This window comes from Eulemur rufifrons, chromosome 18, assembly GCF_041146395.1.
Source record: "Eulemur rufifrons isolate Redbay chromosome 18, OSU_ERuf_1, whole genome shotgun sequence".
Taxonomy (NCBI): domain Eukaryota; kingdom Metazoa; phylum Chordata; class Mammalia; order Primates; family Lemuridae; genus Eulemur; species Eulemur rufifrons.
The window spans coordinates 38,271,103-38,290,293 of record NC_091000.1 but is presented as its reverse complement, the minus strand read 5'-3'; the positions used below and the strand labels follow the sequence as shown (position 1 = coordinate 38,290,293).

The 19,191-nt window shown below is 38.6% G+C and overlaps 1 protein-coding gene across 2 annotated transcripts in view; it reads right to left on the bottom strand.

The window, feature by feature from the left end:
- Positions 1–19,191, bottom strand: part of TMEM131L (transmembrane 131 like) — a 156,006-nt gene that overhangs the window by 31,081 nt on the left and 105,734 nt on the right. For both annotated transcript variants that reach the window (XM_069493662.1, XM_069493663.1), the window contains exons 14-25: positions 18,976–19,146; positions 17,365–17,434; positions 16,152–16,269; positions 13,114–13,255; positions 11,795–11,904; positions 10,495–10,567; positions 7,861–7,988; positions 5,560–5,702; positions 3,409–3,595; positions 3,017–3,202; positions 1,971–2,120; positions 980–1,608 (exon numbers count right to left, since the gene is read on the bottom strand). In XM_069493662.1, the coding sequence (XP_069349763.1) occupies positions 980–1,608; positions 1,971–2,120; positions 3,017–3,202; positions 3,409–3,595; positions 5,560–5,702; positions 7,861–7,988; positions 10,495–10,567; positions 11,795–11,904; positions 13,114–13,255; positions 16,152–16,269; positions 17,365–17,434; positions 18,976–19,146 (2,107 nt within the window). The remainder of the gene's footprint in view (positions 1–979; positions 1,609–1,970; positions 2,121–3,016; positions 3,203–3,408; positions 3,596–5,559; positions 5,703–7,860; positions 7,989–10,494; positions 10,568–11,794; positions 11,905–13,113; positions 13,256–16,151; positions 16,270–17,364; positions 17,435–18,975; positions 19,147–19,191) is intronic.

Here is a 19,191-nt window from a genome sequence, read left to right as displayed (position 1 = left end):
GCACAGTGTCAGCCCTGCAGACCTGAGTCCACTTCGAGCGTGCACACTGCTGCCAGGGGAAATGGCACAAACAGGCTGGCACCAGGTGCACCAAGAATGCACGTGCAGCTGCCCAAACCACAGTCCACTCAGAGGACTCCGACTCTCATTGTAAGTTAGCAATGTCCTTTTACGGAACGTTTAAAATTCAGTTTGGGTTTTTTACCAAATGCATAAAGCTCATTAGTCAATCCATAGTATTTCTGTACCTTCTCCACAATATCAAGAAGTGAAAAACACAAAATTATTTATATTTAGATGTTTCAAATAAGATTAAAGCAACTGAATTTTTCCAGATTAAAAAATGTCAAAAATCGGACTTCTAATAGGTTCAGTAATGTGCATTTAATTAAAATAGGATGGACAAAAGAAAAATAATATAAATAAGCACAGGCCCTTAAGCCAGAGGCCAAAGAGACTTATGAAAGTATAATGCCAATTTATGTAGACAGTCTTCCTAGTCTACTTTTGCTTGCATTTTCCTTAACGATATTTGCCACATGAGAACATGTGTCTTCTTTTAACTAAGGAATACAACTAGAGAAGAACCAGGGCCAGGCAACATGAGACGGTGGCAGAAAGTTGGTGAAGTTTTGTTTGGTCAGAATCATTTCATGGGCTGATTTTTGCAAATAGTCTGAAAACTCAAGATAAAAATAATTAGAAAAAGGTGCCCATATCCTCCCCAAAATAAAATATGACATTCACATTCCTCTAAACGTATGTACTAAAAATCAAACTTCCTGGGTGCCTTGTCTTAAACTTTTCATTTTACAAGTCGTACATCAACATTTATACCTTTGCTAAAAAAACTGTGCATGAACTAAGAAACTCAACACCCACAATTAAAACTAAAGGCCACAGGCGAGAACAAACTCCATTAAAAACAGACTGGGGACACATGGGAGAGAAGCAGCATCAAGGAGGGTGGAAAGATTACCATTATTTTTCTTGGAAATTTCTGGCAAGTCTGACTGGTGGTAATGAGGTGAGTTTCTCGGCAAATGATTTTCAGGTAGTTTCTTAGAGGTCTTCAGTGGACAGAGCTCCCGTTCCTTGAGCTCAGCTGTGCTCCCTGAAGTTTTAATGTCAGTTTCCTTAGGAAACATACATGTCTGTATTCCCTCCTTCACGTTACACTCTGAAGAAGGATTATGAAGAACAACTGTGTTTTTCAGTGTGTTTTCTTCTTTGTTCAGTAAGTTTTTGGGAAGGGTTAAATTCTTCTGCAGGTTGACATTCACGCCACTGGCATATTTGAGGCTGATCCAGTTCTCCCCCATGATGTCAGTGCAAACGTCCTCTTTAGCAGCAGACAGGGGGCTCCCCAGGGTCGAAGTCTGCTTCTCCTCAGTAGTAGTGTTGGAGCTGCTGGCCGCGGAGGTGCTGGGTTTATGTTTACTGTAATACACTGAGCACTTGTGCTTCTTCTGAGAATGACCGTAGGTGGCTGGGCTTCTCTTGGCAGCATTCTGGATCCTGCTCTGGGGAGTGTTCACGGGAAGGCAGCCTTTCCCTCTGCCTTTATCAGGGGGGCCATACGTATCGAGAAAGTTCTTGCAATTGCTTCTGAATTTAAGAAGAAAAATATTTAGCATGAAGGCAAACCAAATCAAACTCTGCTTCGTTTCTACATCCACGGGGAAGAGACAGCAGTCAGTATTGTGTGTACTAAGGAGTTCTCCCTTCCCTTCTCCTAAAGCTCCTGGAGTTTTCTGCCAGGGAGGACACCAATAAACTGAGTCCTTACACAGAGACTATCTTATAATACATGGGGCAGCTGTTCACACAACCACTTAAAAAAAATTTATGAAAACAAATTTGGAATCAAAATTTGGATTACCTTAAAATAAAATCAGAAATGAGTAATATCAAAGGTGAGAACACACATACACACACACACACACACACACACACACACGGATTCTTACTTGTGAGAGTGGGAGCTGATTACATCCATTGGACCACTATTTTGCTGTGATGAGGAGCTAGAGTTTTGCCTCTGTCTTGTTTTCATGAATTCCATGAGAATGTACTGTGCTTGTTGGAAGGCTATTAAAATCACACCCAACAGAGACAAACTGAGGAAGGAAGCAATGAGGTTCATTACTGCATGGTTCTGCTGGAATTTCAAAGACTAGTTTTATTATAGAAGAGTGACGAATGATTGATGAGAAACATCTAAAGATACAGTATTAAAATTCCCCAAGATTTATGACATAATTTTTGAAGTTCCTTAAAAATAAAAAAAATACCACCCAAATGTGCATATTTATGAGTTGGACATTATAATTCTATTTTTATAAAGTCACTCAAGGCTGGGCGCAGTGGCTCACTCCTGTAATCCCAGCACTTTAGGAGGCCAGGCAAGAGGATCACTTGATGCCAGGAGTTCAGGAGCAGCCTGAGCAACATAGCAAGACCCCATCTCTACCAAAAAGTTTTAAAAATTAGCTGCGCACGGTGGCACACACCTATAGTCCTAGCTACTTGGTATTTGGGAGGCTGAGGTAGGAGGATGGCCTCACTTGAGCACAGGAATTCAAGGCTGCAGTGAGCTATGATATCACCACCACACTCCAGTCTGGGTGACAGAACAAGATACTATCTCCTTAAAAAAGAAAAAAAAAAAAAACACTCAAAAAGTGTCATTCTAGCCTTCTAATCTCAAATTGTCATTGCACCAGGCTAATAATAACATTCCTGTCTTCCACCAAGACTGCCAATGAATATACTATATATGAAGCATGACTGTCTACTATTCTCCTAGTCTTATGACTCTCTTACAATGAGTCCAATCACCTTAAAGCTTACCAGTTACTACCTTGTCTACTTCATGCATGTCAAAGTTCTCAATGCAATAAAAATTCCATTCAATTCATATGCTTTGACCACACTCGGGCAACTTATGTATTTTCATGCAACTCGCCTGGATGACTTCTCTGCTCAGAGAAGAATAGTGGAGGAGGTGGTTTACCTGACAAAAAAGACTGTGAGCCTCCAAAATGACTCCTCCCAGCTGGGTCCTGGCACCACATTTGCACATAAGGGCAACAGGTGATGAGGGAGGGTCACGTTGAGAGTGAAGCGAAATTCTAGGTCTGCAGCAGTGACAAGAGTTAGATCACGAATGACCCAGGAAGAGGTGAAGTCTGGAGTAAACCTGGCAACGAAAGATTCATCTTCATGAACTTTTAATTGTTTTAATTTTAGTCACACAAAGCAAAATAATTATAATGCCAACACAATTTTTTACTTCTACAAATACTTTTACAACTTAAGATGTCTTACCAATGGAAAAAGATCCCCTCCCACCGCACATTATTAAATGCTTCACGAAACTGAAATGAAGTTAAGCCCAATGCTTACACGATGCTGATGTCACGGGATGTGTTTGGGTCCAGGGAAAACTGATGACAGTCTAACACTTCAAATCCATAACCTTGGCAATTATACCCATTAATTTTCAGAGATGACACAGTTATAGGAAGAGGTCCAATATTCTCAACTTTAAAGCTCTTTGTAATAGACAACATTTGCTTGCTGTCTTTTGGTTCTAATGAGGACAAGAAGTGGTATTTACTATACATGCACTGTAAAATTTATTTTAAATAATTTATTGAGTCAATATTTATTGAATCAACCAAACCATGATCTACATTATTAAAATGGGGAAAAAATTCCACATAAGCTCAAAGTACAATTTCTATCTAATTTCTAGAACAATCATAAATGCTGTTATATAACCAGGATACAACAGAGATACTTAAGTACTCGAGATTTTTCTTAAGTTTTTTTTTTTTTTTTTTTTGAGACAGAGTCTCACTCTGTTGCCCGGGCTAGAGTGAGTGCCGTGGCGTCAGCCTAGCTCACAGCAACCTCAAACTCCTGGGCTTAAGCGATCCTACTGCCTCAGCCTCCCGAGTAGCTGGGACTACAGGCATGAGCCACCATGCCCGGCTAATTTTTTTGTATATATATATTTTAGTTGTCCATATAATTTCTTTCTATTTTTTAGTAGAGACGGGGTCTCACTCTTGCTCAGGCTGGTCTCGAACTCCTGACCTCGAGCGATCCACCCGCCTCGGCCTCCCAGAGTGCTAGGATTACAGGCGTGAGCCACCGCGCCCGGCCGAGATTTTTCTTAAGTTAAATGCTCTGCCTAGGTACCAAAAGTGATCAGAATCTCTTCTTTGGTCCTTTACTTATTGAAAGTTAAGGTTAAAAGTTTATTTTTCTCAGAAGCCAAAGAGTTTGGCCTCACCACTGACCACCAAATGCTCTGTGTCCCTGAGATTCTCACTCATATTTAACCAAGTACCAGTTAAGAACATGTACTTCTGTGTAAAGTCATCACAGCTACTAGAAACACAGTTCACACACCCACTATATTAAAAAAAAGTAATTAAATCCTTGCAAAGGACAGCACATTTTATACTGAGAGTTCGAAAAGAGAAGAGTTATGACAATTTTTAAATATCCCTATAAATTTATAACCCATAATCTATTCCATATAAGGACTAATATTTTATCTGGTTCTATATTTTTATATTACTCCTTAATTCTATCATTTGAAGTCAACTCTAAATTACCAAATGAATGAATGGAAAAATGAATACCCTGAAGAATTTTGAATGCAAAACTATTACCAAATCTTTTCAAACTCAGTGCTCATTTAGCATTTTCTGAAACAAAAAAATTCCAATCAGGCACTAAAACAGCTCTACAAATTATCCAATAGTTTCACCAATTAGTTTCCTCTGTAGAAAACATACTGATGTTTTCAGTGTTTTCATAAAATTAAAAAATAATAAGAAAATGAGACAGAATTTACCAAAAACATTTTACATCTATTGTTTGATTTCTGTTTTAATTCCTGAGGAAGCTGTTGAAACTAATATAGGTGATTTAAAGGCATTTAATTCAAATACATGCATAATTTAGAAATCTTCTAGTGCAACATCTCAACATATTTCTAAATTTTCATTGTCTAGTACCATTAGCCATATGTGGCCATTTAAACTTAAACTGATTAAAATTAAATAAATTTAAGAATTGAATTCATCAGTCACACTAGCTATTTTAAAGGCTACTTAACCACATATGACTCACAGATACTGCATTGGATGACACAGATATAGAATGTTTTCATCATCACAAAAAGTTCTACTAGGTAGTGCACATTTAGTCTTCTTTCCATTCACCATTTTAGTGTGATTTTCTATGATTAAGGTAACTGACAGCCAAATTAACTGATTAATATATTTATCTTAAATATTTCACACTACGATTACACTTTCTTTTTTCCTTCTCCATCTATTATCTAAGTTGAATTAAATATCTAAAGTTCTAATCCAGGGGTACCAGCCTGTATCTGCTCAAATGTCGGCCTGACTTAATTATTTGCATCAATACAATGAATTTACTGTAAATTTTTAGAAGAATCTCCTTCTAGAAGCCTTTTGCCCTTGGCTTTAATGCCAAGCCTTCCCCGTCGGAGCGCCACCCGTGTGAACTCACGTCGACGGCAGTCCATCAGCGTGGACTCGGGCACCTTAAATCGCAGGGAGCCGCCCGCACCCGGAAGTCTCCCACCCACTTTCAGTAACTCTCTCGCTCCAAGCCCTTCCACGGCAATCATGTCGAGAACGGTCAAGTTATTCCTATCGTGAAAGGAGACAAAGAAAAAGGCATTACCACAGAGTCACGATACAGTGCACGTGAATTGAAATATTCTCAGCTAGCAGAACTATTTTTAAAGTTTTTAAAAAAAGATCAATGTAAATAGTGTGGCATCTCCTGCCATGGCACAGAATAAGGGGTGTCCGCAGGCAATGGAGGCTGCCCAGTGCAGAAGAATCAAAGCGAGCTGACGTGTGAGTGATCGTGCTCACTCTCCATCCACCGCCACAAATGTAAACCCATGTGTTTGTCTAATAACCACGCACCAGTGGTGGACAGACATCCAAGACAGAAAAGCTGAAGAAATAAACTAGAGGACCCAGAAAACCACTAACAAATTTAGACAAAATGATGAAAACTGTTTACAGGATAAATTAGGAGTTTTCGTAGTACTTGTGGTAAGAAAGTCTGCTTTAGGGATGATTCTAGAAATAAAATTCTACCATTTTCCTTGAAACAATAATTTAGAATACCACCCTACAACTAACTTATATCTAGTAAGATTCTTATTAGTCAAACAGTAATTCAGACTAACGTGTGCCTTTTAATTAAAATCATGATTTCTAGGACAAACAGGCTAAGTGAAAATTTTATTTAGTTATTTAGTTATTAGTTAGTTAGTTGAGACAGGGTCTCACTCTGCTGTCCGGGCTACAGTGCAGTGGCATCAGCATGGCTCACTACAACCTCATTCTCCTCGATTCAGGTGATCTTCCTGCGTCAGCCTCCGGAGTAGCTGGGACTACAAGCATGTGCCACCATGCTTGGCTAATTTTTCTATTTTTTGTAGAGATGGGGTCTCGCTCTTGCTCAGGCTGGTCTCAAACTTCTGGTCTCAAGTAATCCTCCCACCTCAGCCTCCCAAAGTGCTAAGGTTAAAGGCGTGAGCTACTGCGCCCAGCGAGAAAATGATTTTTAAATGATGCATTCTGGACCAAAAGCTAGTTGTCACAACATAAATACTGTAGAAGCAGAGAGATAATTCATTCTACTTTTACATAGTTATGCAAAATATAAGAAATATCTTTACACCTTTACCTAAAGGATTAAAAAAGCCTTTATTTAACCATTTAAAAGCCTTTCAGTGATAGAGCATTAGATGAGTGATATTATTTACAAAATGGAAACTACCAAAATTAAATTAACTTCTATAAAAAATTTAAACTTTCCTTTCAGGTCTGGGATAGTTCAACCTGGGATAAGGTAAAGTTTATCTCTGCACTTCCTATGACCTTAGTTCTTCAAGGAAGAATAGGTTTAAAATGAAACATGTTAAGTCAGCAGAGCGTTAGGAATTTGTAGTTAAAATGCTTAGGAGAACAAACTCTCTTAAGAACTTTAACATATTTTCTCCTTAGTAGCATTCATTTGCAGAACAGACTCTTACATATTAAAGTTCTGAATAAGAACTATTTTGCCAGTTGATCAGGTACTATTTAAAAAAAAACTAAAATGTCATTTATTAAAAATTAAATTTGTGTTAGACTTCTCACCAATGCAGAGAGCTTCAACATAGACCTGTATTTACTGTGAATTTTTAAAAGGAGACTCTCAATACAAACTACCTAAAGATGAAAAAATTTTTTAAATGAAACACATTGAGCTGCTCAAATCAGTTAGCAATAACTACCATTGAAAAGAAAGAAAAGGAAGAAAAGAGCCAATGGGCTCAAACAAGTACTTTTTCCACTGTCCTTCGGGGCTACAGAGAATTCCAGAAGCACGAAAGAGATGAGAGTGATGCAGGTTCATTTAAATACTGCAGACAGGAAATGTCGACAGTAGTGTTTCAATTATTTTTCTACGCTAAGGACAGAGCAGACCCACGTGTGTTCTGCCTTGGGTGACAGCACCGGACGGGACACGGAGTGAAATGTACCACCCTCTGGGAAACGTGGCACCCACTCCCCGCTGGAGGAGGGAGGAGACTGAGGCCTGGAGATTAAGGGAGGAGCCTTCTGCAGCCCTTCTTCTCAGCTACCCCCTCTTACGGCTCTGCAAGGCAGCCCCATCGCCAAGACCTGAGTCAGAAGTGAACGTCAACTATTAGCTAAAGAGATTCTGTATTCTCCAGGAAGAGAAATTTAGACGGTCAAGTCAGCAAGAAAGAAACAGACTCCGTGACAGGGACACACCTACCGGATTAGTATGAGTGAGGTAACTTTTCCATAGTCAGCAGGCGTGAAAACTACGCCAACCCTTTTCATTTCCAAAGGCTGCAAATGGAATTGGAGGGTGCCCAGTCTGGACTCCTCGGAACGCACTCCCTGCAAATTATTAACAGATACAGTCAGACAACTTCATACTCCCACGAAGCAAGCTTCCATCATCATGAAGTGCATCCTACAGTATAAACAAGACTGCTTTTCTTTTAATGTCCAGATTTGGCCATGCTAATGAACCTGTTTGAACGTGTTTACCTTGAGACTTCACTCTAAGAACCAGCTCCTAAGCCACAGGAGGAAGATGGGCAGAGGGGGGATTTGCCTCTGGTTTGGATGGGAGCTGGGGCTAGAATCTTTCTGTACAAAGATGCTTTGAATGTAAAATATCAATCAGAAAACAGACCAAATAGTCTCTGCTTCAATGCTACAGCCATCTGACAAGACCACCCACCCACTGCTGGACAACCCTAAGATCTCTTTATATAAATTCTTTATGTTGAATTTAAGTTTATACAGAAACCATCTTTATTATATTTAGTCTCTCTAGTCAGGAGAAAGATCTTTATTTATTCTTTAAATAAAGATCTTTAATCTATGATCTCTTTCTCTAAATAAGGCTTGTCCTCGAAATTTAATATCCAAGATTTAATTCTTTATCTTTGTAGTAAACATACTTTCCCTCTTTTCACTGCTTTTTCTCCTAGCTCCTTCTAAGAGTGTATTAATTTCTTAGCACTATAATCATATAATCTGAAGAGTAGTATTTCTCTTCCTTGTGTTCTCCATGTTTAAATTTGTTTTATCCCTCAATTATTGCTAGGATTTCTCATGCTAGCTGAAAGAAATGGTGATGGTATTTGCTTCATTTTCATTAGAATTATAAACTCCAAGAAGGGAGAAACTCTGCTTTATAAATATAACATGAATATTGAATAAAAAAGCTGCTGACTTTCAGCATTAAAGTAATAATAACAACAGTACCTTCATTAAATGGTTCTTTATGCCAGGCACTGAAATTTTTAAGATACATAAAAAATTCCATGTGCTCTTAACCTAAGGAACTATATTTCTACAAACAAAGCATCAAAAGCAAAATGCAGGAAGCCTTTCTTTACATGACAAAGAGTTCTAATAACAATTTTTTTAACTTCAAAATGTTAAGGGGGTACAAACGTCTTTGTTACATGGATACCTTTTATAATGCTTAAGTCAGGGCTTTTAGTAAGCCCATCACCTGAATAGTGTTCACTGTACCTGACAGGTAGGTTTTTACCCCTCCCCTTGTCTCCCCTTCCCCCTTCTTGATTTCCTATGACCTTTACATTTTTCTGACAACAATTTTGAGTTAAATTTTGAGTGTTTTCAAGGCACTGATAGTGACTATTCTTTTTGTCAATGTAATAAATTAACAATGCTAATAATTTCCCTTATCCTCAAAGCTGTAATATTCTTGGGAAAAGTCTTCATAGATAAAAAACTTTTTCCAAATGAGAGGCACCACTTGTTCAAATCCAAACAGAATATTTAGATGCGAAAGAAACTGGCATTATTTTTGGAATTTCAAACTATATAGGACTCAGTATCAGTGGAGCAAAACATCTCTTAGTATTTTGGACTAAGTATCTCGACTGCTTGGTGGAGAGACGAACGAGAGGGACAGATAGGGGCAGGCTCGCTACCAAGAACGAGGCCACACCTGGGAGCAGGGCTTCCCCACCTCTAGAGCTGCCTCGACCACTTAAGAAGAGAAAGGAAAGTTTGCTGGTAGTAGGTTATCTGTGCGCTCCCTCCTGTTATTCTAGAGCCAACGGGAAACTATCGTAGGGAGAATGATAAAGAAAGAAGAAAATAGCCAAGGCACTTAAATATGTATATGTTGTAAAAATAGAGTTATATGCATGTGTGTTTATATGTGTATGTGCCTATTTTTTTAAGAGATGCTCCACTTTTGAGTTGCTCTCAAACACAAAATACCTATAAAGCCAACACTCAGCTGTATACAAAACAGCTACAGAATATGTGGAAACTGAGAAATACGGCTGCCAAGTCCCCAGGCAAGCACCCTCACCACAGGACATGTTTACTCCTACTCTAAGTATTTAGGCAAGAACTCATGATTGTTCAGAGGCTTAAGAATTTTAGAGAAATCCTTTTTTATGCATGATGTGAACATCACAGTAATTGGGTGACGTGCTAAAAACATGAAGACAATTTATTTAGCAAGAGAAGATTTTTTTTAAATGGATTTTTTTTTACCTTATCTTGCCCTGAAAAAAGAATTTGAGAGAGCCAAGAAATCTTAAGAGAATTATAAATTCAGGGGTCTCAAGTTTTATGGTTTTCTACATAGCTCTGATTCAATTGTTATTTCTTCACTCACATGATTCTAAATCATCAAATTAAAATGATTTATAGGCTAACATGAACCCGACTTCTACTGCACTAGTTAATTGGAAAAATCTGCTATGTATCCTTCATGCCTAGAGAACTAAAATAAAAGAGCCACATATAGTACATAAAGACACTTTAAACATAAATCAATGAGGCCCATCTGCTGATGTATCTAGTTTGTTGGCATTCTTTTTTCTTTGTAAAGATGACATCCTACCCGATAAGGGCAAGCTTTGGTGAGCTGGAATTCATCAGTTGTGAAATTAATCATCTGCATATTGATGCCAAACCTATAAAGAAAAAAGCAAATATTTAAAATAGCATTCAGATTTGCCAATAAAGAAAGGTTTAATAATGTAAGTGTGTATACATATAGACACTTATACATTATAGGTGAGCCCATGTTTGTGTACATGTGTATGCACACACACACACACACACACACACACACAAAATTCATCCCATCCTGTGACCACTGTGCCCCAGCTACATTCCACACCCCCACTCCCATACCTGCCATAATGTAAGTGCTCAATAAATATTGCTGAGTGAATGACTTTGGCAGGACAGGATATAAAGAAGCACATGGTGACAAAAGCTCTAAATATAAAGTTTTTTTTTTCTCCAAATGGCTCATAACTATGAAACCCAAAAGGAAGTGACTCTCAACCAAAGGCCATTTTACCCCCCAGGGGGACATTTGGCAACGTCTGGAGATGTGTTTGGTTGCCATGGCTGGGGAGGTCCTACTGGCATCCAGTGGGTAGAAGCCAAGGATGCTGCTAAACATCCTTCAATACACAGGACAGCCCCTTTCCCCCCAAACAGAATCATCTGGTCCAAAATGTCAATAATGCTGAAGCTGAGAAAACCCTGGTAAATCTTACTACACCAAAAGGAAGAATAATTCTAAGTAAAACTGTGATTGTATGAAAACAGGCTATAACAGACATGAACTAATACGATCATCATCTTATTTTGTTTAACACTAGGTTAGAACATACTGTCTCTGTATCTGCAGGTTCCATACCCATGGATGCAGAGCCCTCATTTAAGGAAGGCTGACTTTTTCCATCCATGATTTTAAGGGACTTGAGCATCCAGCAGATTTTGGTATCCTTGGGGGTCCTGTAACCAATTCCCCTGAACACACAGAGGGCCAGCTGTACTAAAACACCAAGCTCCTTTCTTGTGTTGCCTGGAGATCACTGTGATTTAGATTTTAAATTTTAGGAGTATATGTGAAAAATGATGATGATAAAGGTTCCCTAACTAAACAATATTCTATCGGGAAGTGGACTTGACACAATAACACTAAAGATATCACATCACACAGAGAACCAGGAATTTTCATCCAATCCCATGCACCAAGGGCCTGGTGCCCAAGGTACACGGGCCAATGGGTTAACATGATACACACATCCACATACAGGTCCTGCTTGGAAAAAGAGCATGACTTTAAATCAGTCCTAGTATTAACAATATTTCCCAAACTGCCCACCAGAAAGTCTTCGTACCATCTGTGGAGCAGATGCACCGCAGCTTCGGGTCTCGGGTACAAGGAGAGAGGCAGGAGCTGCAAGGAAACTGGCCAGGAGGATGGGTTCTTTACCATAAAGTACTTCACCTAGGTATGGGGAAAGGAAAGTTAAAACCCCGAGAAGGACACAGCATCCTTCCTAAGACAGTCCTGCCAGAAAAGCATAACCTGAACCTAATCACAAGGAATCATCACTAAACTCCAATTGAGAAACATCTTAGAAAACAAACAGCCTGCACACCTCAAAAATGTCTATGTCATAAAAGGCAAAGAAAGGCCGGGGAGGATTTGGAGACTAAAAAGACCTGCCCATGCCAGGAGATCCTGGATTGGATTCTGAACCAGTGTGCTATAAAGTGTAACAGCAGGATCCCTGGGAAAACCCGAATACAGACTGTAGATTAGGCAACAGCAACATGATGAATGTTCCATTTTCTGATCTTGATAACTGTACTCTGGTTATCGAAGAAAATGTCCTTAAACTTATATAATTCACACTGAAACAGTTAGAGGTAAGGGGACATAATGTCTGACACTCAAATGGCTCATAAAAATACGTGTACATGTTCAGAGAGAGAGAGAAAACAATAAAGCAAGTGTGGCAAACATTAAAAAACTGATGAATGTTTGTGAAGGTCAATTGGAAGTTCTTGTTACTATTCTTGAAATCTTTCTCTAAGTTGAAATTATTTCAAAATAAAAAGTTAAACCACCAAAAAGGATGCTATCCCTAAGAAATTCCACGTGCACCTGCTATGGTATGCATCGTATGTAACTCAGATCATGTGCGGTGTGGTTCTCGGCAGCGAGACTTAGGAGACACAAATGGAAGTCTGCTGGTGGTACCTCTTTCCTCTGCCCCTCTTGCTACCACCCCAGCTGGACAAGAGAAGCACACACGAGCAAGGAAGCCGACACATTAAGGATGGAAAGTAGACAGAAAGATGGAGCCTTGGTCCTTTGAGAGCTTCTAGTTACGAAACACACTAACTTCTATTTAAGCCACTCAAGATTTTCTCTGTTGTTCGCAACTTTCTTAACAGATACATTTTATCTATGGTGTTCACATTCAATTCAAAATCTATTTGCTTCATGCATTTGCAGTCAGTTTAGCATTTCACTCATCTAGTTCTTTTGACACCTCCCTACTGAGAGTGATGAACCACGTATCTGTGTGAATTCAAATTAATTTTGGTTCTGAAATAATTATTTCAAGGTGGGAACACTCTGGTACTTTGGAAAACCCAAGAGCTGGGGTGTCGCTGACAAAGAGATTAAAAGACACACTGTTCTTACCACGCTGTTCCTGAGGGCAGTGGCACTGAAGTTTAACACAAGGCCGGGCTCTGCAATCAAACGAGGCAAGAAGGAGACAAAGGACTCTGACTCCTTGGATTTCTTCAAGTGAGCAAACCGAGTCAGTCCCAAAACATTCCTCCTGTTTAATTGATAAAGAAAGAAATTATTATGAAAAGTAATTGTGACATTAAAAAAAGAGGAACTCTCTAAATATTGCTCCCACTAAAAGGAAGAAGGGCTCTTGGGAAAATGGCTTATTCTAGGTCAGAGGAAGAGAAAGTGCAAGATTGACCCTAGAGTGTCCTGTTTTACTAGAAAACGAGGAAGTGCTCAAAGAACAATGGGGATATGTTAAAGGGACACATAAGCCAGCCAAATTTGGGACAATTTTTCATCAAAAATAATAGTGATGGTAATAGAGTACAACCCACTGACTAAAAAATTCACAGTGATGCTCAACAAGAAAAGACCCTCTTTTTTTTTTTAACAGTATCTGCTAATGAATGTAGAATGAACAAAATAATTAGAAACATCATCATTTTGCAGTCATGAGTCTAATAACTGATTCAGTCCCTGTGACGTAACATTCCTAGGGAACATAAAATTTATATGGTATCAGATTATCACAGCATAGATTATTTATTAATTACAATAGGAAAAGATATGTACAATGAGAGAGCTCTGTTACCTATCACCAAACCAAACGATCCAACTTAGCAATGCCAACAATGGAACTAACTGACATGTGTGTACCTCTTGATTCAATATGATAACAAAAGACTCAGGATCAACCTGGTGACTCACATACATGCCAGAAATGTTTAACCTGAATGTAAACTTCAGGAAGCAATCAGAAAAATCCAGTATGTGGAATGTTTTATAAGACAACAAGCCTTAACTGCGAAAAACTGTCGAGAAATAAAATCCTAAGCACCCCACCAAATTGAATATACTCCCAGAGAAACCTTAAAACTGAATTCCAGCCATGACAGGGAAGGGAGGTCAGTCATACCTTGTTACACCCCCTTCCCAGCTAACCCTCATAAGCCTTTCTTCCCTAAGGACCTGCTCCTTGCAAAGACCTGCTCCACAGCCAAGCTCAACCTACCACCTGCTGCTGCTCCTCCCTTCTGCCATTTTGCTAGCATTCCTTCCTGATGCCAGCGACCTGAGTGGTTCTGACCAGTCTACGGAAGCTGTGCAGAGGGCCTTCATGTGCTCTGCTTCACCTCTGGATGTCCGAGGGCTGAAAACTCCACCCTTGGATCACGCTAACCATTTTTCAACATGTGACCCATGAAGAGCTATGAAACTCAACTGCACATGCTGATTTCTCTTTTCATAAATATTCATGACTCCTCCTACAGCTTCTTAAATATGTATATTTGGCCACCTGGCTCAGCATAAATTCCAGTTCCCCTGTTCCCTTTATCCCTCCCTCAAAGTGCCTGCTCTTGGCTTCTGCCCAAGGCTATGCTCCACAGCCTGCAAGGTGGCCAGCCGGCAGGCTGCCACCCTTTATGAGAAACAAAGCTCTCCTTTCCAAAGTTATGAACCTCATCATTCTTCAGTGGATACTATCAGCATAAGGATGAAGAAAGGTGGGAAAACTAGTCTAAAGAAAACTAAGAAAACATGATAACCAAATACAATGAATGATCCTTGAATAGGTACTGGATTAAAAGAAAGGAAAAAGAAAAAAACAGCTATAATGAATACCATTGGGTCCATTAGGGAAATTTTAATGTATATTGGATAATATAATTTTATCATTGTTAAATTTGTTGGGTATGCAATGGTAGTATAGCTATATATAGGAAAATATCCTTTTTAGGAAATAAGAATTTCCTAACAAAGTTTTAAGAGTTGAAGTCTCATGATATCTACAGTTTACTTTCAAATAACTCAGCAAAAAAAATCTCTGTGTGTGTGTGTGTACACAGATACAAGTATAGAGAGAAATACAGTAAAAACGGTAACGCGTGAACACCTGAACAAAATCTAGATGATGAATATTTGAGTATTCACTGCACTTTCAACTTTTCTGAGGCCTGTCAAAATAAAAAGCTGAAGAGAAGTATCAATCACTAAAAATTAAGGACTGTAATTCAATAAAGCATTATTACAGCAGTCCCCCCTTAGCCTTAGTTTTGTTTTGTTTTTGGGGTTTTTTTTTTTTTTTTTTTTTTTTTTTTTTGAGACAGGATCTTGTTCTGTTGCCTGGACTAGAGTGCAATGGTGTCATCATAGCTCACTGCAACCTCAAACTCCTGGGCTCAAACAATCCTCCTGCCTCAGCCTCCCAAGTGGCTGGGGCTGTTGGTGCACACCACTACACCCCGCTAATTTTTCTATTTCTTATAGAAGGGTCTCACTCTTGTTCAGGCTGGTCTTAAACTCCTGGTCTTAAAGCAATACTCCCACCGTGGTCTCCCAAAGTGCTGGGATTACAGGCGTGAGCCACTGTGCCCGGCCCATTCGTAAGTTTTAAACTGCACACCATTCTTGATGAAATCTCAAGCCATCCTAATGCACCCTTTCTGGAACTCATGAATCCTCCCTTTGTCCAGCATATCCACACTATCTTTATTACCCCCCCTTAGTTATCTCAGTTATCAGATCAACTGTCACGGTATCACAGTGCTTGTATTCAAATAACCCTTATTTACCATTTTGGCTTAATAATGGTCCAAGAGTGCAAGAGTTAGTAATGCTGACAATTCAGATATGCCAAAGAGAAGCTGTAAAGTATTTCCTTTAAGTGGGAGGGGGTGAACATTCTCAACTTAATAAGCAAAGAAAAAAATCATATGCTGAGGTTGCTAAGATCTATGATAAGAACAAACCTTCTATTCATGAAATTGTGATGAAGGAAAAAGAGATTCATGCATAGTATGTATACAGGGTTCAGTCCTATCTGCAGTTTCAGGCATCCACTGGGAGTCTGGGAATGCCTCCCTGCAGATAGGTGGGGACTACGGTGATAGTGTCTCCCCACTGCTAAACAAAAGAAATGAAGAAAGGCGAAGACATACTTGCAGACATCACCATTTTTGTATTTCTTCCATCTTTCATACAATTTATTTGCAAGTTCAGAATCCATATCCCAGGTAGACCGATCCAGAGAAAGGCTCCCATTCCAATTAGGAGTTCCTGAAAGTTAGATCAGATTCAATGTTTAGATTTACAGAAAATACAACTCAATTAGTAAATAATGCCAAGGGCTGACTGCTCAAATTCTTAACTGAGAGGACTGTAGAGTGAATAAATGCCGCCTCTGTCCTCTGTTGCTTTACTAAAAGTCCCTCTAGCTCAATGGCAAATGATATATCAAATTAAACAAACATGTATAAAACAAAACTGAATAGAATTATGTAAAGGTAATAACGCAAAAGACACATGGCTCATGAATACAGCCTGAAACAAGTTAAAATTACACTTGGAACGTTTTTAACAGCTTTAAATCTAAAATGCAAAACTGCTTCCATGTAAATGCTAACCATCATCTGAGTCTCTCAGGTCACTATGCAGAGTGCGGAGGGACAAGCAGCAATTCTCAAAAAGAGGGCACAGAGGAGGGGCAGATCCTCTATAAGGTGCATGTTTATAAACTAGTCTATTGTTCACTGTATCCTATGAACTGATTCGTTCTGTCTTGTCTGTATTAAAAAGGGTACCAGGAAGGAAAGGGGGGATCTGTCAAAAGAAATCCCCGTACTTTAAAACTCTCCTTAAATATCTTAATCAAAAGGGGAAAAAAAAAAAAAACCCCTCAAGATACAAGAAAGAGCTTCTATACTAACATTGTAGCCTTCAGTCTCACGCCACAACTAGCATCCCCTACAAGATGTTCATGCGCCTACAGCTTAAGTCTTCAAATGCAATTCCAAATTATTTTTACCAGTCAGCTTTTCTTAAAAGAAAGAATCAGAATCTTCCAATTTTTCCTATGCCATAGATGCTATGATGATTAAACAATATTATTTGAAAAAATCCCCTGCAAAAGTATAAGCTATTATATACTAAATAATAACGGGAGCATTATTTAGACAGGTATCCTAGGTATTTCTGGAGGACTTTTTAACAATTCCAAGTCATCGTGTTAATGATCATGCTCTCTAAGGTTAGAATATGATGCAATTACCTTTACAGAAGGAATTACTCCATCTATAAATGCTAATTTTCCTCACCACTTCCCACTCCCCCCAAACTAGAGGTCTACAGAAAGCCTAAGGACAAAATACTTACCTGCTTTTGATTTTCCCATGAAATAATGCATGCCACAATGTGCTATCACTTCAAAACCCAGACTCCCTTCCTAGATTGAAAAGTAATATATGAATAACTTAAAACACAACACTAAACATAAAAATCTGAATGCACTAAAATACGAAGCAAACATTGGCCTCCACCTCAATGAACTTCCCGTTAACTAGAAGCCAAACTAAGAAAGTAATTTCTTGGTTTCCTTTACCCTTGATTCAGTTCAGAGAAATCTGAACTGTCTCACACAGGAAGGATCACAACAGTGGATTCTTTACAATAATCAATACCAATAATGACCCTTAGGTCCACAAGACTCTAAGCTACCATCTGAATTAAAAGATTAAATTCACTAGCATGGGCAACTTAGTGAGACCCCATCTCTACAAAAAATTTAAAAATCAGCTGGGCACGGTGGCAGGCGCCTGTAGTCCTAGCTACTTGGGAGGCTGAAGCAGGAGGATCACTGGAGCCCAGGAGTTAGAGGTTACAGCAATGACTGTGCTGTAGCACTCCAGCCTAGGTGACAGAGCAAGACCGTGTCTAGGGGGAAAAAAAAAAAAACGGACGTTCCTAGTGGTGTTTTCTTTTGTTTTTCAAAACTGTACTCTAATCCTCCGAGAAACAGTATGCCAAGCTATGGTAACTCCTAGGTACTCAGGACATTTCACATCCATTTCCTACGGGTCTGGAGAGTACAGACTTGCTACCTCCATACACACCTGAAACCTTCTTGCCCTTCCCACAGTCACTCTTCTGATAAGGCATCTCTTGATTGGAAAAAAGAAATTTCTAAGAAACCTCTCCTGGTCAAAATATGGCTGAATGAAATTAACTTTACATTTTGTTTCGTTTAATTTTAGAAGTCCTATTTGCACGCTTACAGCTGAACATGAGGCATTTCTAACTATGAAACGTCAACGCTGTGAGGAAAAATCATAAAGATGGCTGCATGAATGTCTCGTAGAAAAACTAGAACCCAGTGTTATACAGAATAGCTTGGATCAAAAAGAAGCAATAATAATAACTAAATGAAAAGAAATAAACATCAAGAAAAAAATGAATCATGTTTAAGATAATCTAAATTAAATATAATTTCCCCAAATTTTAGAGAGCATTCTCTTAATTGTGAACCTTTTCAGGCTTTTGATTTGGCCCACTAAGGAAATTCAAGGATTACAAGCAACTGAGTATCACTTAAAAGAGGGTTAAATAAAGCAGTTAACAATCTAATTTATTTGAAGTCACGGCAAGTATGTACTAAAAGCTCAACTCTGTTTTATGCAGCAAGCACATACTACTTACTCTATAAATTTTGAAAATAAATAAAAACTAGATCAATTAATTTATTGGTAAATGCCTTATTTCATTCAAGAACCTCAGATTATTTTACAAAAAATGGAAAGTCTTTCCAAGATTACCATGTCTGAACAATTTATCATCTAAGATAGACCTGGTAATATCCTTCAATTTCTTAGACAGCCTTAAAAAACATGAGTTTAACCCAGTTAATAAACCCAAGCATCATAAGTTAACAAAAAAAGAACAGTAATTATCAAGAAAATTATAACACACACAGAGTGTTGTAAACAATACCTTGGTCGGTGCCGAGTAAATCTGTAGAGGTATTGAAAAAATGGCACCTATGTTTGTAGTCAAAAATACATTGGTGAATAGATTTATGGCAATGTCTTTAACAGCAAGTTTCAAAGAAAATATATTCCAACAGCCTGGAGGTAGAAATAAAGGGCCAGTGAAATTCAGAATCTAAAAAGAAAAGAAGCAAGAAAAATTACTTTTCCTAACACTAAT